Source organism: Panthera pardus, unplaced genomic scaffold, assembly GCF_024362965.1.
Source record: "Panthera pardus isolate Hobbes unplaced genomic scaffold, ASM2436296v1 HiC_scaffold_16, whole genome shotgun sequence".
NCBI lineage: Eukaryota > Metazoa > Chordata > Mammalia > Carnivora > Felidae > Panthera > Panthera pardus.
The window spans coordinates 65,433,318-65,456,477 of record NW_026526721.1 but is presented as its reverse complement, the minus strand read 5'-3'; the positions used below and the strand labels follow the sequence as shown (position 1 = coordinate 65,456,477).

Below are 23,160 nucleotides of genomic sequence, written 5' to 3'. Positions count from 1 at the left end.
GCAGAGCTCAAACCCACAAACCATGAGATCATGACCTGAGCCAAAACCAGGAGTCGGATGCTTAACTGACTGAGCCACCCAGGCACTCCCACACCAGAATGTTTTTAAATATTTTTATAATTTTACATGAGTAAAAAGTTAATTTAGTAATCTGGGCATTCAATAGTATCTTTTCCCCTTTGACCTTTTCTTTAGAAGCAGGTTGATACATTAGTAATAGAGTCAACACTTAGAATTAAAACAGCTGTTTTAATGTGGCCTTTCTTTATTTAGTTTGTGATCTCTAATAAGTCTCTTAACTTCTTAGAGCTTCAATTTCCTCATCTGAGATGGAGGTAATTTCATGCACCTCACAGGATTAAGATGAGGTGCATTAAAGAGAGGTTTTTAGAAAAAGAAAAGATTAAGAAAGGTTTTAGTGAAAATAATTGGTAAGGCATCTGGCTCTTTTGTGTAGTAAGAAGTACTGAATCCAAATTTTGAATAAATAATGAATCTGGTTTTCTCAATAAATAAATTTTCTTTGAACAGAAAGCTTCATAAAGGAAGGGGCTTTGTTGTCTTTATTTATTTTTTTGTCTTACTCATTTTTGTGACCCTAGTTCTTAGCACATTCTGGTACACAGAATAGTGCTTATTAAGCATGTGATGGATTAATAATGACAATGTATTTGAACCAAAAATTCTATCATATCATCATTACTTTTCTGTTCTCAAGATTTTTGAAACTTTTTGTCAGCCTAATCACCATTAATATGAGAGAATACTTACAAAATAGAAAGGATATGCATGCCATGAGCATATATGTGAGAATTAATAATATACAAAGCCACCTAAGGAGTGATTTATTGAAGTACAAGTATTGGAATTATAGGCTTGCATCCCTTTCTCTTGCTTTCATTTTAAATAGTACTCACTTTTCCACTGATTTTCTTTTAAAAATGAGGTTATGTTCCAGTGCTTCTGCAGAAGCACTGTGGAGGTATGAATAAAAAGAAATTTAGCCAGTGGTGTTAGCAAACTGGTGCGGGTCCTGCCCTGGTTTATTATTAGGTCAAATAAGTAACAGTAGGAGATGATAAAGACCATCTGAAAAGGGCAAGGCTAGGAATGTAGTTGTTTCCCAAGGACAAAAGTTCTTTTTCAAGAGAAAGTGTTTCCTATCTTTAAGTCCTCTTGACTTCTGTCACTTTAAGTAATGAGTCAGCAGTGTGAGAAGTAGTCTGCCCTGGCATGGGGAGTATCCAGCATATGCTTCTCTGATCCCCTGGCAAAAGGATTAGCCATACATCTTAGGCAGTGACAGAACCAAAACTTACTATAGTCCCACTGTGAGTGTAGGACTGTGTCATTCCAATGGTACAGTTAGCATCCCTTCTAGCAGAGCCTTGTAGTGAGAAATGCTAAATGGACTCTGCTTTGTGAATTTACCCGGTGGATCTGTCAGTACTCTTCTGTGGAGACATGGGCCTAGGATTTGTCCTTTGTCCTACTTGAAAGGTATTGCTAGGTTCTCTAAAGTCCATTTTTTTATGGGGAGAGTATTAGGGGATGTTAAACTAGTTTTAGAAAGAGGAAGAGGGGCACATATAAAAACCCAATATGGATTTGATTCCAACTAATTAGAATCAGGTGGGACAATGTTACTTAATTTATTTTTCTTTTAAGCATATTCCTTATTAGCTATAAATGTAGCATCATTACTCATATAGTTGTAAATGTAAACTAAAATTAATTTGAAAATGTGTGGTGCCTCTTGTAGAAATGGAATTAATATAGGATTTATACCTGGTTATTTTATTTTTCACATTAGTGAGATTCTTGTAAAACTCTTAAGGGGGTACCCTACCTTATTTCTACTTTAACAGTTTATTAAGTTAAAATGTAATATCTTAGGTGTATTTTCCACCAAGATTATACAGAAAAGTCTTAACCTGTAAATAAATTGTATTCTAAAAGTTCATCACTTGTTTTGGGGGAAATTAGAACATATTTTTCCTTTACAAGTTTTGTTAAGTATGTAAAATAAAAATGGCTAGGTGCTAGGCAGGCTATTCTACAAAAGCCTAAGCCATAATTAGCTCAGAGAGCTACATATTTATAGTGAAAAATAATAGTAAACAATAATATTGCAGGAGTATTACTTTAACAAAACTATTAAAAAAACCTAATTTTGAAACTAGTTTTGAAAACTAGTTTTGAAAAATTCTCTTGAATGCTGGTAGTTGATTGATAAAAAGATTTAATTTGAGGGAGATAAGGAATAGATAGAGACTTGTGTGATGCTGACAGATCTTTCTGGTTACTTTCAGGAGCTTTATAGGTTGATGGCATTGGCTTTTCAACTCATGGCTTTTAACTTTCTCTTGACTGGTGTAGAGCAGAAGTGCTATCCTTTTGCTTACCAGCTGTGGTTAAGGGGTCCTGTCCTTCTCCCCCCCCCCCCCCACTGCACCCCAGTGCACCCTACTTCCCTAGAGAGTAGGGAAGAGAGAGAAAGATTTTCCTCTAAGATTTGAGAGGAAAAAAAAAAAAAAAGATGATGGAAAACCCTAGGATGTTGCCTGAGGTGGATTTAATTGACAGAAGAATAATGCAGGCTTAAGGGGAGGGAACAGTGTTAACAATATGAGGATTCCTGTTGGGGGAGAGAGAAGATGGTAAGTGTGCTGGGTTAGACATCCTTGTATTGGTCAGTAGGTGCTCCTGAGTATCTTTGGAAGCTGTTTAGAACTAGGTATGAGGAACAGTGAGCTATTTTGATGTTTATATATGCATATATTTCAGAGTTTTTCATGATGTGGAACAGCAACCACCACCCAAATAATTGTATACATTGGAGTATTTTTAAAAAATTTTTAAATGTTTATTTATTTTTGAAAGAGAGCACAAGCCGGGAAGGGGCACAGAGAGAGAGAGGACAGAATTCAAAGTGGCTGCAGGCTCGGAGCTGTCAGCACAGAGCCGGACCCGGGGCTCAGACCCACAAACCATGAGATCATGACTTGAGCTGAATCAGATGCTTAACCGACTGAGCCACTCAGGCGCCCCAGTGGGGTATTTTTAAAATAATAAATTGAATTCTTCTTTTTCTTCTTGTTCTTTATCTTCTATTATCTTTAAACTTCTGAAAAGTAGAATAATGTAGGCGGGAGATTGTGATGTAGAGAGATTTAGTCTTCACATTCCTTTTTCTGTTTATTGATTAGAAAAATCATGCTTTCCTGCTTTTTCAGATCCCAGTATTTCTTATTTAGAATAAACCAGTCTAAAAAAAAGCAGGAAATGCTCTTTGTATCCCAGCAAAAGTAGCAGGTGTTAACCAGTGGATTATTACTTTGTATTCTGATACATTTGCTCAGGTGCTTAAATGTTTGTTGTCAGTTCATTGATTTGATTTTCCTCAGAATTCCAACTCTTCTTGTACTCAATTTAGATGATTTGTCTGTCAGGTAACCTTATATCTCAGACAAAATGAAGCAGTTTTATAGTAAAAGATATTTTTGCAGTACATATTAAAAAATGTGAGGACATTTACTTAAAATGTATGGTTATACTGGACAGTTATTTTTGTGACTATTTTGGAATAGAAGTAGATGGCTTGATTTGTTTCCTTCTATTTTTGGTATTGGAAAGTGTACTAAACTTGGGAGTTGGAGGAACTGGGTTGTAATTTTCAATATTACTGTATAAGCTAGAGCAGTTTTACTTATCTTTTGAACTTCAGTTCTCTTTTCTCCATTTAGTATTGATTCTACCTCCCTCATAGGACTATTGCCTGGCTAAAGTGAAGTAATGGGTGTAAACATGTTTACAAACTGTAAAGTGATTCATAATTTGTTACTATGTAATGATGATGAGTGATGGTCATGTGTGGTGATTGTCAAATCTCTGAATTTTGTGTTTGCATTTTCTTCTCTATTGAATGACCCAACCATTTTGAGAGGTGTTGATAAGAGTCCTGTGTCATCTTAGAAGAGTAGTTAGAGGTTCCTTCTTTAGTGACTTTTAGACATTTAGTGGTTTCCAAAGTAGAGTGGAATCTTGGATGAATTCATTCACTTATAAATAAATTAATATTTTACAGCCTATGTGCATAAAGCATAACATGGGGCTACAGCAATAAACGTGTGATAAACATGATTGTTGTCCTCATAGATTGGATAATATCCAAAGCATATTGGACCAGTTGAGAATAAGCAAGTCTTCTGGGGGAAAAGAAATCCCATCCTGCCTTCTTTCCTGCACTGGTGTTTGAAATTTAACAGAAAATTTTAGTTTTATAACTTCCACTTTAAAATGTGTGTAAAGATGTGTGTAAATTTGTATACTTTGCTGTAGGAAAAGCAATTTGAATTTACAGGTGGGGATAACTTCGGTGCATAGTTCAGGGGAAAGCAAGGCAGTGCGCTGTTACATTGCAGGGATCTGAGTTGTCAGAAGGCAGTATTGAGGATAATGGGGGTATCTGGCAGGCTGAGAAAAGACCTAGTTCATTAAAAAAAATGTAGAGTGTTGATGTGAGTTTTACACTCACTTAAAGGCTAAAATAAAATATATCAGCTTTGTTAGGGCTTGTTTTCTGGCTTTCTTCTGGACTTGTTGCTGCTCAAGACTCAAGTTGTCAGAAGTGTGACCACTGGATCAGTGAGTGTGTTTTGTAAAGTAATTATTTATTTCTTTTGTCTAAGTGTTTTCCATTTACTCTTTCTACTCATGTACCATATACATATTCATTTTTGTCATATGATAAACTTCATCATTAAGAAAAATTTAAATATACCCCTTATTCCAATCTCCCTCCCCCAAATTTGGGCAGTTTGTAAATCAAACAGACAAATATATTTAAAACTTAAAGATTCTAATGTAAATTCCTAAAAGCTGAAGTTCTTATACACATCCTGCAAGCCTTTTAGACTTTCATGGAAAATAAACCTGTCTCTAAAATGCATCTTGATATTGTTTCAAGTGAGGGTTTAAGACCAAGTGAAATATTTATTCATTTGGGGTTTGGTTTAATTTTATTCCAATTCACTGGAGTCAGAGGAAAAATATGCTTGATTCCAGGTCATGGTTCAAAAGTAAAATAATATTTAAGTTCAGGCTGTTGAAAATTGGCAGGATTCATTCTGGTTTTTGGTTTGTTTGGTTTAAAGTAAAATTAGGTTTTTGAGAGAAGAGAAACATTTTGAGTCAATTAAAATTAGTTCAAAAGGACTATGGATATTTTGAGTTAAAACTTTTGAGATACATACTTTTGGCGATAGATACCTCAGAACCTTTTGTAAAGTATTTCAGATTTTCAGTTCTGCTGAAAATAGAAAGTTGATTTTGGGACCTCAATGCCTGTGTTGTTTTTTAGCATGGATTTAAAGCAAAGTAACATTGTAGGGTACAGGTTTTAGTTCTGAATCCTGTGGGTGCAACCAAGGGAGTTACTTCGGGTAAGTTATGAAACCTTTTCAGTTACCTTAGTTTCTTCCAATTTTTTTTTTTTTTAACGTTTATTCATTTTTGAGGGACAGAGCATTAGAGGGGGAGGGGCAGAGAGAGAGGGAGACACAGAATCCGATGCAGGTTACAGGCTCTGAGCTGTCAGAACAGAGCCTGACCCTGGGCTGGAACTCACAAACTATGAGATCGTGACCTGAGCTGAGGTCGGACTGAGCCACCCAGGTACTCCAGTTTCTTCCAGTTGTTAAATGATTATCGTGGGTATGTCACAAGGTTGTTGTAGGGTTTCAATAGTATTATAGTTCTTTCTCAAAGTACGGTCATTGGAACTGCATTAAGAATTAGAAGGAGTACTTATTAAAAATGCAATTTTCTGAGCTGCATTGCAGACCTACTGAGTCTCTTTAGGGGTGACATTCTATTTTCAGTAAACTCTCCCAGGTAATTCCTCTGTCTTCTGTGAGAGGTTCTTACAAACTGTAAAAGGGTACTCAAAGAATATACTTGGATATAGACTGATACAAATTGAATTTAAGACCTCAAGAGGTGTCCCCTGCCCAGTTCTTATCCATTGCTGCATATTAATGCCTCAAAGAAACCAGAATTATTTGGAAAAGAGATATGAAACAGACTGATTCTCCTACCTATAAATAAATACAAATGTGGCGCATTGGGTCATTTGTTTGGCTGCATGTTATCACCATATTTGCAGTAAACCCTTCATAAACCCACCATACAAATGGTAAGACCATTTGTACCTAGGGAGTTGTATCTGATCAGTGGTAAGCATAAGAAGAAGCAAAAGCACTGCTTAAAGTTTAACACAAAGTAGTCCGTTCCCAAATCCTGACAATTGTGCTGGAGTAATTCTACAGAAATTCAACAGCAGACCTTTGCTGAGCACCTGCCTTGTGCCAAACCCTGTGTTAATAAGCGCTAGAGAAAGGTATATGATTCAGATAATGTCTGGCTTTCCTAAGAACTCCTTAGTCAAGTGAGGGGCTCAGACTCTTAATAATTATAGAACATTGTGATAAGCACTGTAGAAGAGCATATACCACATGTTAAAAGAGCATAGCAGGGCAAAAGATTTTTTTTTTTTTTTTTTCATTTCCACTGCCAATAATTCAAAGGTCAGAGAAACTGTAATTTGTTGAGCACCCTCTGTGGGGCATGCACTTAAAAAAATTTTTAACCTATTAATCATCATAGCAGACTTACGAAGGAAGTAGCAGCTATCTCCATTTTATAGATACTAAGTGGTAGAATATGTACTTCAGACCTTGATATGACTTCGGAGTCCATATAATACAATATATCTCTAGCAAAAAACTTGATCAAATTTTTTTTCTTAAGGGGAGTTTTACGGTTTTTCAGAATTGATGCTTGTTAATCCCATTTACATGGTATATTCCTTTGATTAAAAATGTATTACTATGCTGCCAGGGACTTTGGAGTCTTCTGTCTCTTCTTTATCCTCCGCCACCCTGTTTTTCCTTTCTATTTCTAGAAGTGATATATAGGGAAACATGTCCAAAGCCAGCCCATGTGTAACATCTGTCCGTTTTGTTTTCCCTGCCTCTCCTTTTGTTTACTCTGTCTTCAAAGGAAATGATAGCAATTCTTTTGTTTTATTTTTCTCAGTCCTCTAGATAGAATCATGTGGAAATGAATGATGTCTCAGGGAAATGTCTCTGCTGGAAAGATTTTTAGCATATCAAGGTTTCATAGAAATTGCCTTAAAATTTATATCATGCTCTTGGCCATTGGGGTTGATCTGGCTGATTGAAGTGCTTGATTGTAGTGCTTGATTGAAGTGCTTGATTGGCGTTCCTTTCTTTCTTCATAGTTTTGCTCTGGGGTTGTGAGCAGATGCACTCTAGCTAGAGCTTCCACATCATAGAGTCGAGTCCCTATTTCACGACAAGTTTATTTTTGAATTTGCTCACCTCTGATTCTGTGGACCTCAGTTCTTTTTTATTTCTTTTGCTTATTTTTATGCTTTTTTCATGTTTTTAAACAAGTTTTCATATTTTGTGAACATCTTGCCTTAATAGATGTTCCTTAGCGAGTTACTTAGGACAAAAAGTATTTGAACTTTGAGATCAAAACTTGAAAGTTTGACAGTAGTCAGTGTTTCCACTTCAGACAATCTTAATCATGCCTGAAATTGATGTTCGTTTTGATTCTTTTGAGTAATTTATATAATATTTTTTGATAGAGTTTTGCCATGTTATTGTTAAACATATGTAAAAATAGCTGTTACTTCTCTTCGGGATGGAGAAGCATAGGCAGTGTGTTTACCTTACTAGTACTGTTGTTAGATAAAACAAAACAATAAATTCTTTAAAAAAAATTTTTTTTTTTTAATGTTTATTTATTTTTGAGACAGAGACAGAGCATGAACGGGGGAGGGGCAGAGAGAGAGGGAGACACAGAATGGGAAGCAGGCTCTAGGCTCTGAGCCATCAGCCCAGAGCCCGACGCGGGGCTGGAACTCACGGACCGCGAGATCGTGACCTGAGCTGAAGTCGGACGCTTAACCCACTGAGCCACCCAGGTGCCCTAAAACAAAATAAATTCTTAACAATACTTCATACCTTCCTTGTCACAAGTAGTATGCTGGTTTCTCTGGGATTTTGTTACAGACTTTTAACTTTGTTATTTCTGTAGAGAGAGGTTATTTTTGAGTTAAAGGAAATTGTTAGACAGTCATTGACTTTGTTCAGTATGACTTGTTCACATCTCTATAAGCCTCATAGAAAGTGTAGTTGTTGCTTTTCCTCAGCTCTAAATCTTATGAAACATCATGGGGCGTCTGGGTGGCTCAATCGTCCGACTTTGCCTCAGGTCTTGATCTCATGGTTCATGGGGTTTGAGCTCCCAGTGGGAGCCTGGAGCCTGGTTAGGATTCTGTGTCTCCCTCTCTGTCTCTCTGCCCTTCCCTTGCACCTCCCCTCTCAAAAATAAATAAACATTAAAAAAAATTAAATCTTAAGAAACATCAAATCAAATGGCTAAAGTATGAATGAGATTTATCATTCATATAAAATTAGAATGTCAGTGTCAGATACCTCCTAAATATTTAAACATGCTTGAAGTGGCCTTTCGGTTTGGGGATGCTCACTCCACACTTGGATGCTTAAAAAAATGTAACCATGAGGTGTTGTTTACAAGGTACAAACCTATGTTTGAGAGGTTGGATACTAGGTCACACATATTATTTTAGGATATGCCTAAGGCTTTTAAAAAATTGTATTCTATATATATAACAGCCTTCAATAGAAAGTGGTTATTCTCTTGTATATCATCTTTCCATTGCTTTATAAGGAGTCTATTGTGGTTTATATATTTAAGATTTATTTATTGTGGTAAAGAGTAGGGGATTTAATTCTATTTTCTAATTATGATATATGGAAGTTTATACCTCCTGAGTGAATTTTAATTGTAATACAGGATCCCAGGAGTCCTCTGGCAGGAGACAAAGCCTCCTGGAGCTAAGCTGTTCCCACTGTTCTGTTGTTGTACTGCATTTTTGGAGACTAGTTTTGTTGTAATTGGTATGAGACTCACTATGCCATGCATTCTGAGAAATTTAGCATTGGGCAGAGTGGTGACTTTTTTTTTTAAATGAGGGAGATTTATTGCTTTCCAGTTTTTCATCAGGATTTTGGCCTCTTGGTAGCAGTGCTTTATAATGCTCTGTTGCTAAGATTGAAAATTATACAATTTCTGGTAGCAAATGTTAAATTGTTCGAACATCACTGAATCGATTATTTTACATTTTTGTTTTCCATGTGCTTTTGCTTTGGGATAAGTTTTGAAATTGAAGGTTACCAAAATATTTTGGAAAATAGCTCTTTAGCTATTAATAAGTGAATGATTGAGGCCTGAAATCTGTAACAGATTATCATTTATTCTTTTATTTCTTACTAGTTTGGAGCTGATCTTTTTATATTTTCAGAAACATCTGCTTCTTGCGGGGGTGGGGTGGGGGGAGGCAATAGTATATGAAGTTAAAGTCTTTCAGCTGTAGTAGGAAGGTTGTAAAATATAGCAGAGACAGTATAAGGCCAGGGAAGAATTCTTGCTACTCAAAGCTTTCATCTCTTAGTTTTACTTTCCGCATTTGCATAGTAAACATTATAATGTATCCCTACATTTATTGTAAGTATTAGAGTAGATAAAACAATGAATTGGATGGATATACAGTGAAATTTTATACAGCTATTTTATTGCTAAGTCGGCAAATTACAATGCCAAATGGTGGCATGCTTTTCCTTGGCACATTAGCTGCTGACTGCCCCATGTGCTCCTAATGCTCATGCCAAGTCATCCCCAGTATTATCTTGCCATTTTTTACAGCTCTGCTATTTCGGATCTCCGATGAAGCATTCTGAATAAAAATTCCAGAATGCTCGAGGTAGAAAGCCTGAGAACCATCATTCGTGTTATACTTAGAGATTTCATATTAGTAGAGAATGTAGCCCATAAGAGTTCTCAGCATTTTCTGTAACTGCTCGAAAGAGAATAAGAGTGAATCTTTAATTTCTGCTGAGATAGTAAGTCGTTTTTGTTTTTGTTTTTGTTTTTGTTTTTTTAACTAGATATACAAGAAGGTGAAAGGATTAGTCCTTGTCCATATCCAATCACAATTTAACACTAAGAGGCCTTAAGACTTAAAAGTCTCTTCCAGTGATAGCATCTGTAGTACCTATCTATCTTTCTACCGTGCTTTAATATTTTTGCAGAATTACTTCATTTATGCATTATAATTTGCATATGAGAAAAAGCACGATTAGGTGTTAGGCATTACCCAGGCCTAATAGTTGATTTGAAGAGATTTTAAATCCCAGGGTTCTGGGGCACCTGGGTGGCTCAGTAGTTGGACGTCTGACTTCAGTTCTGGTCATGATCTCATAATTTATGAGTTTGAGCCCCACTTCGGGCTCTGTGCTGACAGCTCAGAGCCTGGAGGAGCCTGCTTTGGATTCTGTGTCTACCTGTCTCTCTGCTCCTCCCCCACTCACGCGTGTGCGCACTCTCACACTCTCTCTCTGTCTCTAAAATGAAGCTAAAAAAAAAAAAAAAAAAAAAATCCCAGGGTTCTGATGGATATCTTTCATAGCTGATTCTTGAAACCCTGAAACAAACCATTTTTCTGAAATGTGGAGAAATGCAACCTAAAGAGGCAAGTAAGGAAAGTCATTACACATGCTTATATTGTTTTAAGTTCTCTACTGAAAGCAAGTACAAAACTGTGGCTACTGTTTTCTTTATTGAAATATGGTTATACAGTAGAAAAGCATAATTTTTGTTTATGCCTCAGACAGCTTTTGTTTTCAGTTAAAGTTGTGGAATGCAACAGCCATTCTTAAAATCTGTTAATTTATTTGAAAAATAATGATGCTTTGTTTTGTGGATTAGATGTGTGAGATTTTGCAAGCAACTTGTTCAGTGAAATTATTCATAGTCCTTGAAATATATAGTTTTTGGTGATATGGTTTTGACTTGGATGATCTAGGGAAGAGTTGGTTGGACTGTTTGAAATCAATTGTTTTTTATTTTCTTTGGACAATTGGATTGTAAGAAAATGTGTTCAGTACCTTGAATTTTAATCTTTCCTGAATCTAACCTTCTAGATCTCTTCATTTTGAGTTTAAGGTCAGAAGACTGTGATTCTGTCTTTAGAGGAATATTTCAAGTAAAGATAGGTAAAGATCTATTTTACAAATGAAGAAGAAAATAACTTACATTAAGGTTTATAGTCAACCTGAAAAGTTGTAGTTAACATGCTCAGAAGTGAAAGTGATATGGAATATTTGGGGTAATTGAGCATGATGATTTAGAATTGAGATTTGATTAAACTGGGTTTTGCAAATATATTAGACTTATTTTACTAGGAAGTGAAATGTGAAGGGATCATTTGAAAGCATTGAGAACTACTGTATATGTATTGACTTGTGCTGGGATTTGCATGTATTTAAAGTACATATAATACTGTTGTGAATAAAAATGTTGGTGTTGACAAGATTTGAGTTACCTTTCTACAAGTGGTGTTAGATTTGTGCTGTCATATCTGTTGGGCGTTATACCTTAGAACCAAAACCCTACATATTTAAGGTAGTTAGCCATGATATAATATATAATGTAGACTGCCTGTAATTTACCTTGCTATCTTATGTAGGAATCCTTCATTGCTTTTGTGTCTGTCAGGAAGGCTGCCTTATAAACAGGAGCATTAATTAGTCACAGATATCACTTACTGTGTTTTTTTTTTTTGTCTATATTAGTACCTTTGTGAACTAAAATGGCTATACATATTGGTTAAATGTGCCACTAACATTTGGATATTCATTTACCTGGTAATTTTATTTTGGGGAAAAACACTCAAACCATTGGAAAATTAGATTAATATATATTTTTTTATATGTGAGGTTCAAGTGAATACTTCAAAATCTTGGCTTGGTATCTAGAGTTAAAAACTACATTTTTTTTCTTTTATTAGGTTAGTATGAATTCAGTTAGCATCATACAAATAAAATTGATATAATGGAAGAGTAGAAGAAGAAACAAACGGAAAAAGTGCAGTTTAGTCAGTGAGCCTAAGGACTTGGATGTACTGAGATTTGGTTTTAGATTTGTCAGGAAGAGAGAAGCACAAGTCATACTTGCTACTTACCAATGATTGTACTCAGTAGAATCTCTGTGTGTTCTGAAATCACTAAAAGAACAATTTAAAACTCTTTAGAATCAGGTTCTAGGTAGCATAGTATGGTTTAGAATAGTTTAAGAGTTCAGAGACCCAAGATGATTGTGAACTCTGCCTAGGCAATAAGAGGTGGCTCTTGAGCTTGAATTGAAGAGTCTTTAGATTGTTACTGGGAAGGGTGGGAAGGCACAGAAGATAAGGCAAGAGCTATTGAGTGGGCAGAGACCACAGAACCAGTGAGCTACTTATGAATGAGGCTCACTCAGTTCAGAATGGGTTTGGTTTTTCTTTTCTTACTCCAAATTAACACTCTTTCCCATGTTCCTTTTCCCCATTTGACCTTTCTCTAAGAGATAGTTGATTTTCTTAAAAAGAAGTAAGATGCAGAGAAAGAAAAACTCAAAGCCTTACCTTCCTAAAGGCAGAATGGTCTGAATAGAGTCAACATATTTAGATGTTTTCAGTAGTATTTATTTTCAAGTAAAATAAGGAAGCCTTCAGAAAAGAACTAGGGCCTTCTTTAGAAAGAACAGATGGGATTCAAACCCAGGGTCCACCATTTGACTTTTGACCTTCAGCAAATTTAACATTATTTCCATTAGTTTTGTATGGAAACAGTATTATATACTTCATGGGGTGATTGTTTTCATTAAATAAATCCCCATATGTAAACTAAGCATGATGTCTAGTCTACAGAATGACTAAATGATGGTTAAAAAGTTACTTACAAATTGAAACAAATAGTTGAAGTAATTCTATACAATAAACTAAGATGAGCATTTAAAAATGATTTGTAGTAAAAAACATAGTTTACTATGTAAACTATTGTGTACTTCAGCAATTTTCTCTAATTCTTTACAGTTCTCATTTTTCTGTCTCTTGTTTCTTTTAGGAGACAAAGATGGCAGCAAGGTAACCACAGTGGTGGCAACTCCTGGGCAGGGTCCTGATAGGCCACAAGAAGTCAGCTATACAGACACTAAAGTGATTGGAAATGGGTCATTTGGTGTGGTATATCAAGCCAAACTTTGTGATTCAGGAGAACTGGTTGCCATCAAGAAAGTATTGCAAGACAAGAGATTTAAGGTAAGACCTTTGGTATTTCATGCATTTTGTTGCTGTCAGTTGATGTGAATGAGTATTTTTTCTAATCATTTCTTTTTGCTTCAAATTTCATTTACTGTGCAGATTTATTGTAGACACGGTATTTTCTCTTGTGTATTTTGTAGAGATAAAAGTTACTAAAGATTGCAATATTATTTTTGAACCACTGCCTTAAGTGATACATGATTTTAAAATGCTGTGAAAGGTAGATTAAAATTCTTAATTTATACTTTTAAAAAGTGACCTCTCCTTGCCTAGGGTCTCATTGGTGTAGGAGACCAGAGAAACAGTACCTGTAGTGTTTGATCATTTGACTATTGACTATGCCTCCTTTCTTAAAATTTCCTTTGAATCTGTAATGCAACACTATCATTTTTTTCCCCAACAACTGACTTTTCTTTGCTATTTTCTTATGTCTTTCTTCAGTCTACTCTGAGAAACAGTTTATTTTAATTTCTTACACCGGCTCTTTAGGGTATCCTATGCATGAATGTTGAAAGGTCATCTCTATGTTATGGTATAGTGTAGAGAGTCAAAAGATCTGGGCTCTAACATATGTTCTGCCATTAACAAGCCATGTAGCTCTGTTCTCTTCTCTACTTCTGCCACCTCTGCAACATCTTACTGAGAGTCTCCCCTGTACTAGTAAGTATGCCAAACATGAAGGGCTATAAAAATAAATAAGAGATGATCACTGCTCTGAAACAGCACAGAGTCTACTATCTTTATTGCTCTAGAGTGTCTCAAACATTCTAAAGAGGTTTTTTAGGAAAAAAAAATTGTTACACCTTTTGTCTTCAGTACTCACTCTCTCTCCTAAGTACTAGTCCCATGTTGCCAAATGCCTACTGGATATTGATATCTGGTATCTCACATTGCAAGGGCTTCTTGCCTAATTCTGATCTGACTTTTGAGACCCAGTGGAAATCCTTTCTATTGCTTCCCATTCCTTTTTGCTTTTTGCTTTTTCCTTTTTCCTTCTAATGATGTCATTCGCTTTGTCATTCAGACTTTTCTGTTCTCTCATATCTCATATCCACTTGTCACCCTGCATTGATTTTTTTTTCTTTTCTTTACTGCCTTGATGATTTGTGCCTTCTTTCCTTTTCTCATCACTAGTAGTCTAGTCAGGCCCTTGCCATTATTTGACTTACCTACGAGTAAGACTCTACCTCTGATCTTCTGCATGCCACCACAAGAATAATCCCACACTTAAGGTTGATCATATTATTTCTCCTACACACAATTCTTCTGTGGTTCCTCATAGTCTAGAAAATAAAGCCTGCCCAGTTCAGTAGTGTGTTCAGGGACTTCTGTAGTCTTATCTCCAAATACTCAGCTTTCCAAACCTTTTATGCTACTGTCCGTGAAATATATATTGGTTTTTATTTAGCTTCCTTTCTGTCACTCCCGTTCTCTTGCTAATCTAAGTCCTGTCCTTTATGAAATTTCTCAGATGATTCCGGCCAGCCATATGGATTTTGTTCTAAATTCCTTGAACACTTATTGTCCCTAAACTAGGAAATTCCAAATTTTTTCATGACAAGGACTCCATTTTTATTATATGTATCTCCTGGAAACCCGCAAAATCAGTGGGTTGGTTTTTTGTTTTTTGTTTTGGATTAGTATTGATGATAGCAAATACTTAACGAATTCTTGTTATATACCCAGTGATCTCCTAAGCTTTTTACATAATTAGTTTTATTTGAGCCTTATCATTAGTACTGTGAGATTGGTACTGTTGTTATTTGGCTAAGAAAACTTACGCACAGAGATTATAAATTAACTTGTCCAGGGCCACACAGTTATTAGCAAGTAGAAAATTGGGCAAGTATTTGAATCAAGCATTCTGACTCCAGAGTGCTTTGTTAAACATTTTATCATCACTGCATCAGAACCATATATTCTGTTTAGAAAGTATTTGTGTTTGTATTTTTGCTTTTTTTTTTTTAAATTAAAAATTTTCCCTTTAGCGTGGTTTATTTATTCATTTGAAATAGTTTGGTTCATTTGTTTCTGAATGTATCCCTTCTTAGAACTTTAACCCTGTTTTTTTTTTTTTTGTTTTGTTTTGTTTTTTTTACTTTTTAAAAAATTATATTTTCTATCTGTGAAACACACTAACATGGTTCCAAAGATCAGAAATATACAAGTGCCATTTCTTCTCTATTCCCTGTATTTTGTTTCTACTCGCTTCCTGTAGCTAGCCAGTCTCATTATGTTTTGGTTCATTTTTTCTGGGTTTCTTTTGCACAAGTGAGCAATTAAGTGTAATTTTCTTGGCTTCTTTTTTACATAAAAGGTAATTTATTAAGGGAGCTCTTTTGTACTTTGCCTTTTCTCTTGATATAGTTCTTAGAAATCATTGCATATCATTTCAGAGATTTTTCTCATCTAGCTGCATAGTATGCCAGAGTTGATTCAATCATTCTTGTATGTATGGATATTTCATTTCTTTTCAGTATTTTTTTTATCTCCAAGAGTGCTGCTGTGAAAAACCTTCTCTCATATATTTTTTTTAATTAGATGTGTATCTTCAGAGTAAATTAAGAGAGGTAGACTGCTGAGTCAAAGCATAAACACTTAGGTAATTTTGTTTGATATTGTTAAATTCCCCTCCATAATGGTTGAATCAGTTTGCATCCTCTTTGGTCATTTGAGTGCCTATTTCCCCTTAGCATGGACAACTTGCCTTGCCTAAGTTTTTCAATTTTTGCCAATCTGATATGTGAGAAATGGTAGCTCATTGTAGTTTTAATTTATAATCTCATTATTATGAATGTAGTTCAACATCTTTCCATCTGTTTAAGGTCTGTTTTGTTTTTGTATGTGTAAATTGTTCTTTTTTCTTTTTGTCCATTTTTTAAATGAGTTTTTGGTCTTTTCCTCTCAACTCTGAAGAGTTCTTTATTACGGATTTATTCTTTATCTGTGATATATTGAGTATTTTTACCTCGTGTATTCTGTTTTTTTACCATATGAAAGTCTCCCACTACCCCATACAGTCGAATTTATTGTTCTTTTCTTTTATCATATATGGATTTAAAAAAAAAAAAAATTTTTTTTAACGTTTATTTATTTTTGAGACAGAGAGAGACACAGAGCATGAACAGGGGAGGGGCAGAGAGAGAGGGAGACACAGAATCTGAAACGGGCTCCAGGCTCTGAGCTGTCGGCATGGAGCCCAACGTGGGGCTCGAACTCACTGACCGTGAGATCATGACCTGAGCCGAAGTTGGACGCTTAACCGACTGAGCCACCCAGGCGCCCCATATATGGATTTTAATTTATGATTAGAAAGCCTTTTCCTTATAAAGCCTTTCCTTATAAAAAGCCTTTTCCCCAGGTTGAAGAGAAATTCAACCATATTTTCTTTTGGTAGTTACAAGATTTCACTTTTTACATTTAAATTCCCTGATCTGTTTGAAGTTTATTCTTGTTTATGGTGTTTATGCCTCTGTATGGTATGAGTTACTGATATAATTTTATCCTTTCTTTAAAAAAAATTTTTTTTATTACGTTTATGTATTTTGTGAGAGAGAGAGAGGAGGAGAGAGGCAGAGAGAGAGGGAGACACAGAATCCAAAGCAGGCTCCAGGCTCTGAGCTGTCAGCACAGAGCCCAACGTGGGGCTCACACCTACAAGCTGTTAGATCATGGCCTGAGCCAAAGTTGGATGCCTAACCAACTGAGCCACCCAGGCACCCTGTAATTTTATCCTTTCTCAATCATTAACCGGTTAGTTGTTCAGTACAGTTTATTAAAAGGCCGATCTTTTCTCCAGTGATTTGAGATGCTATGGTTATTACATGCTAAATTTCCACGTGTACTTGGTCTGTTTCTGGACTTTCTGTTCTGTTCCAGTAGGTCATTTGCATGCATGTTCCTGTGTCAGTACCACATTATAGTATGTTTAATGTCTGGTTGAGGTAATCCACTCTTGAGGCTTTTTTTTTTTCTCCTAGCTTTTCTTGAATGTTTATTTTTCCATATGAACTTTGACATAATTTGGCTAACTCGATTTAAAATAGGTTGCTGATACTCTTAATTGAAATTTCATTAACTCATTAACTTAGGGAGAACTAACCTTTTTGTGATGTTGAATTATCTTATCGAGGAATAAGAGATATCTATTTGTTCAAATATACGTTTGTGTCTTTCAGGAGTTTTATTTATATAGACTTTTGACATTTCTTACTAAGTTTGTTCCTAAGTACTTATTGCTTTTATTGCTATTGTATGGTTTTGTTTTTGTTTTTATTTTAATTTTTTCTCTTACATGCTAAAAAGTGGTAAGTTCATTTCATTCCACTGTATCACCTTTCCTTTGTGAAACTTAAGTATTTGTTCTTCTTGCTAAATGTTAACTGTTTTAAAAAAAATAAAATTTGATACATTGACCAATTCATTTCTCTTGATTATTATAATATATATACTACGAATTTTTCTGACAACTTAAAATTCTGTAGTTTCACATCTGTGGTTTACGTAGCTGCTGCCTAGGATTATATTAAATAATTAGATATTTCCAGAAAAAGTTTGAAGTCTTCTCCTTGCCCAGTCAAATAAACCAACCTGTTGAACCTGCTAGTATCAGTGAGAGGCAGTTTGTTTTGGTGAAAAAACAAGGAGAGAGAAAACGGTCAGAGACAAAAAGAAAATCAAGAGGAATTACCCTGCATCAGCAATCATGTAAACTATATCTAAGACACTGAGCTTTTCTATTAGGAATTTCTGGAATAATCTTCATTTCAGTAATGTTTTACCTGCAGTTTGAATGCTTTTTCCCCCCCGTGACCATTCTGTGACAAATTACTTTAACAGAAATTAAATTACTTCACTTAGCCAGTTTAGAAGTACTTGTTATAGAAAATGCTCTTGTGGTTTTGTAGAGGTAAAGTCCAGCTAGGTACCTTATGTAGGAGACCTTTGATATTAGAGCAGAGAGAAGATTAATCAATCCCAAAAGCTACTGACACTTGTTGAGGCCAGCTTTTCTAATTTGAAAATTGGTTAGTTGCATTTTTAATTAATTAATGATCTTAGCTTCATAAACTATTAATTTCATTTCTCCCTTTGAACTAAGTCATAGGTTTCAGGTCTCCTGCTTGGTTTCACTTGTTCTGTGGTTAGATATGGGAGTGGAGGTGTGAAGTGTCACTGTTGTTCTATTGTGAATAGAGAGTGAATAGAGCCCTACTTGTAATATATACCATTTTCGAGAGTGAGGAGAAATAATGCCTGGTTTGATCCTTGAAGATATGATTATTCTCTGCATGATGTTGTGGAGACACCATAGAAGAAAGAAGACCTTGTTGTTTACATTAGTAGTTTTGTAAACTAGAGTATATTTATTAACTTTTTGAGTCTCAGTTTCATCATCTATGAAATGAGAATGCTACTACAGCAATGCCCCAGCTCACTGTTTGGCACAGAAAAGAAGTCATTATTGTGTTCCTTTCTTTTCCCTTCAATGTTGTATAAATCAAATGAAACAATGTATTATGAGACCATTTTCTGAATTTTATTTATTTTTAAAGTTTATTTATTTATTTTGAGAGAGGGAGAGAGACTGCAGGCTTGGAAGGGGCAGAGAGAGGGAGAGACAGAACCCGAAGCAGGATCCATGCTCCGTGCAGAGCCCAATGCAGGACTCACAAACTCATGAACTAAACCATGAGATTATGAACTGAGCCAAGATGAGGAGTTGTATGCTTAATTGACTGAGCCACCCAGGTGCCCCACATTTTCTGAATTCTAAAACTCCTTATAACTGAGTTGTTTTTAGGCATTTGAATTACTACAAATGGCTATTCACTTTGGATTTTTACCTGTTTGTTTTACTTTCTATTAAATTGGGTAGTCTTATTTTGAGGCACCTAATTGTATTTATGTAACTCTTTTAAGTCATTTGTGGAAAATCTATTTCCTGATAAAACTGACAGGCAACTTGAAAAGAAGTTTACTTATGCCATATGGAGCTATGTTCTTTGGGTCATAGAAACTTGTTATCAAGGGAAGCTAGAAATCAGGTCTTAACCTCTGGGGAGCAGGAAAGACAGCAGGTAGGAAAAATCTTACACTGCCATGCAGCTCTAAGGAAATTCTAGCAAAACCGGTGGGGGGAAGTCTCAGCCCAAGGTTGACTATCAGAGGAATCCATTGTCTCCTGGGAAAAGATCTCCATTAAATACATCTGCTATGCTCAGTCAGTTTCTGGAAACAGCACATGGGTAGCTTGGTATGGCCTGAACAAGGGAATGGCTTTGAAAGCTCAGCACCTGGGCCGTTGATCAATGATGCTCCCTATAGTGGGAGATCTAAGAGACACATTTTCATAATTACCATACCAGTCCTTATAAGGATAGTGCTACTTTCCTAAGTGTGTAGGTATGCTTAATGCTACTTTCCTAAGTGTGTAGGTATGACTAGTAAAATTTTTTAATTGAATTGAATTTTTAGAGACTACAAAGTTTCGTGTGGAACGGTCTTGTTGATTTTGCTTTTAAAATTATGTGTAGAGGGGCTCCTGAGTGGCTCAATTGGTTAAGTGTTCGACTTTGGCTCAGGTCATGATCTCACGGTTCCTGAGTTCAAGCCCTGCGTTGGGCTCTGTGCTGACAGCTCAGAGCCTGGAGCCTGTTTCAGATTCTGTGTCTCCCTCTCTATCTCTGCCCTTCCCTCCTGGATCTCTCTCTCTCTCTCTAGCTCTCTCAAGAATAAATAAAAAACATTAAAAAAAAAAAAAAAGATTCCATCGAGAAAACTTTTGGAACAAATGAATTCAGTAAAGTTGCAGGATATGCAAATCAATACACAAAAATCAATTGCATTTCTGTATGTCAATAATGAACTATCAGAAAGAGAAATAAAGAAAGCAGTCTCATTTACAATTGCATTAGAAAGGACAAAATCCTAGGAATACATTTAACCACAAGGTGAAAGACTCTATATTGAAAATTGCAAGACAATAATGAAAGAAGTTGAAGATGACACAAATGGAATGATACTCTTTCTGTGCTCATGGATTGGAAGAAATCAGTATTGTTTAAATGTCCATACTACCCAAAGTAACCTACAAATTTAGTATAATCCCTCTAAAAGTTTCATTGGTATTTTTTAAAGAAATAGAAAATAATCCTAAAATTTGTATGGAACCACGAAAAACTGAATAGCCAAAGCAATCTTGAAAAAGAAGAACAAAGCTAGAAGCTTCACATTCTCAGGTTTCAAATTCTATTACAGACTATAGTAATCAAAACAGTATGGTATTGGCATTAAAAAAAGATACATAGATCAATGGAACAGAATATAGAGAGCTCAGAAATAAACCTACACATACGTAGTTAATCTTTGACAAAGTAGTTGAAAGTATGTTTCTTGGTTTGTGTTTCTCGCTTACACTTGCTTGCTTTTTTTTTTCCTTTGCTCATTTTTTTTTAAATTCCACATATGAGTGAAATCATATGGGATTTGTCTTTCTGTGACTGATTTTGCTTAGCATTATACTCTAGCTCTATACATGTCATCGCAAATGGCAAGATTCCATTTTTTTATGGCTGAATAATATTCCATTGTGTATACATATCACATCTTTATCCATTCATCTATAAATGGACACTTGGGTTGCTTCAATAGTTTGGCTATTGTAAATAAAGCTGCTTATAAACATAGGGGTCCATGTATCCCTTTGAATTAATGTTTTTGTATATTTTGGGTAACTATCCAGTAATGCAATTACTGGACCATAAAGTAGTTCTTTTTTTTAACTTTTTGAGGACCCTTCATACTGTTTTCCAGAGTAACTGCATGAATGCATTTTGCATTCTCACCAACAGTGCAAGAGGGTTCCTTTTTCTTCACACTTTCACCAACACCTTTTGTTTCTTGTGTTTTTGATTTTAGCCATGCTGATAGGTGTGAAGTGGTAACTCATTGTAGTTTTGATTTGTATTTCCCTGATGATGAGTGATGTTGAGCATCTTTTCATGTGTAATAGACTTTATTTTGCAGTTTTAGTTGTGTAGAAAAATCAGTGGAAAGTACAGTGTTCTCATACATACTCCCCTCCTCCTCAGTTTTCCCTGTTATTAACATTTTGCATTTATGTAGACTTGTTACAATTAAACCAATATTGGTACATTATTAGTAATTAAAAAACTGTAGTTTGCATTATAGTTCAATCTTTGTGTTTTGTCTGTGAGTTTGACAAATGTATAATGACATATGTCCACTCTTACAGGGTCTTACAGAATAGTTTCACTACCCTAAAAGTTCCCTGAGCTCTCTACCTTTTCATTCCTCTCTCTTCCCTCTTTCCCCAACCCTATTGATTTTTTTTCTTACTGTTTCCATAGTTTTGCCTTTTCTAGAATGTTATGTAGTTGAAATCATACAGCATATAACCTTTTCAACTTGGCTTTTTTCATTTAACAATAGATATTTAATGTGCTTGCAAAGTTTTTTTGTGGCATGATAGCTTGTTTCTTTTTAGCACTGAGTAAGTATGCCAGTGTATTCATGTACTGCAGTTTGTTTATCCATGTTTATGCATTCACCTATTGAAGGATATCCTGGTCACTTCCAAGTTCAACAGTTATGACTAAAGCAGCTGTAAACATTAATGTGCAGGTTTTTGTGTGGATATAAGTTTTCAGTTCATTTGGTTAAATACCAAGTACCACAGTTGCTAGATTGTGTGATAAGAGTTTGTTTAGTTTCTCAATAAATTGCCAAATATCCTCCAAAGCAACTGTAAAGAATAATTTTGCATTCCCACTAACAGTGAATGAGATTTTTCTATTGTTCCACATCCTCATGAGGCTTTGGTGTTGTCAGTGTTTTAAATTTTAGCCATCCTAATAGTAGAGCAGTAGTATCTAATTGATGTTTTAATTTGCAATTCTCTGATGACATATGGTGTTGAGCATCTTTTCATATGCTTATTTGCTGTCTGTATATCTTCTTTGATGAGGTGTCTGTTCATATCAGTGCTTATTAATGATTGTTTTCTTATTGTTGAGTTTTAAGAGGTTTTTTTTTTGTTTGTTTGTTTTTTTTTTAAATAGGATAACAGTGCTTTCTCAGATACATGTTTTGCAGAGATTTCTTCCAGGCTGTAACTTATTTTTTCATTAGAAGTTTTAAGTTTTGATAAAAATTCAATTTCTCAATTTTTTCTTTCATAGATTATGCTTTTGGTGTTGCATCTGAAAAGTCACTGCCAGGGGTATGTGGATGGCTCAGTTGAGTGTGTGACTCTTGATTTCAGCTGAGGTCAAGATCCCAGGGTCGTGGGATTGAGCCCCATGTTGGGCTGTGTACTGAGCATGGGACCTGCTTAAGATTCTCCCTCCCTCTCTCTCCCCCCCCTTCATTATCTCTTTTCTCCCTCCCTCTGTCTCCCCCTTCCCCCCCTTGCACTTGCTGTCTCTTAAAATAAATAAAATAAAATAAATAAAAAGTCACTGCCAAACCCAAGGACACCTAGGTTGTCTACTATGTTGTATTCTAGATGTTTTGTAGTTTTGCCTTTTACAGATAGGTCTATGATATATTTTAAGTTAATTTTTGTGAAAGCTATAAAATCTGTGATTACATTCATTTATTTCCTGTGACTGTCAGTTATTCCAGTACTGTTTGTTGAAAAGAATATCCTTTCTTCATTGAAATGCCTTTGACCCTTTGTCAAAGTTCAATTGAGTGTATTTGGTGGCTTTTCTGGGCTCTGTGTTTTTTCTAGTGACCTATTTGTTTATCACTTTTTTTTTTAAACATTTTTTTAAGTTTATTTATTTTGAGAGGGGGGGTGGGATGAGTGGGGGAAGGACAGAACAGGAGAGAATCCCAAGCAGGCTCCACATTATCAGTGCAAAGCTCAATGCAGGGCT

At 35.4% G+C, this 23,160-nt stretch overlaps 1 protein-coding gene across 3 annotated transcripts in view; it reads left to right on the top strand.

Moving 5' to 3' along the window:
- Nucleotides 1-23,160, top strand: part of GSK3B (glycogen synthase kinase 3 beta) — a 193,846-nt gene that overhangs the window by 50,939 nt on the left and 119,747 nt on the right. For all 3 annotated transcript variants that reach the window (XM_019448478.2, XM_019448477.2, XM_019448479.2), the window contains exon 2: nucleotides 13,059-13,252. In XM_019448478.2, the coding sequence (XP_019304023.1) occupies nucleotides 13,059-13,252 (194 nt within the window). The remainder of the gene's footprint in view (nucleotides 1-13,058; nucleotides 13,253-23,160) is intronic.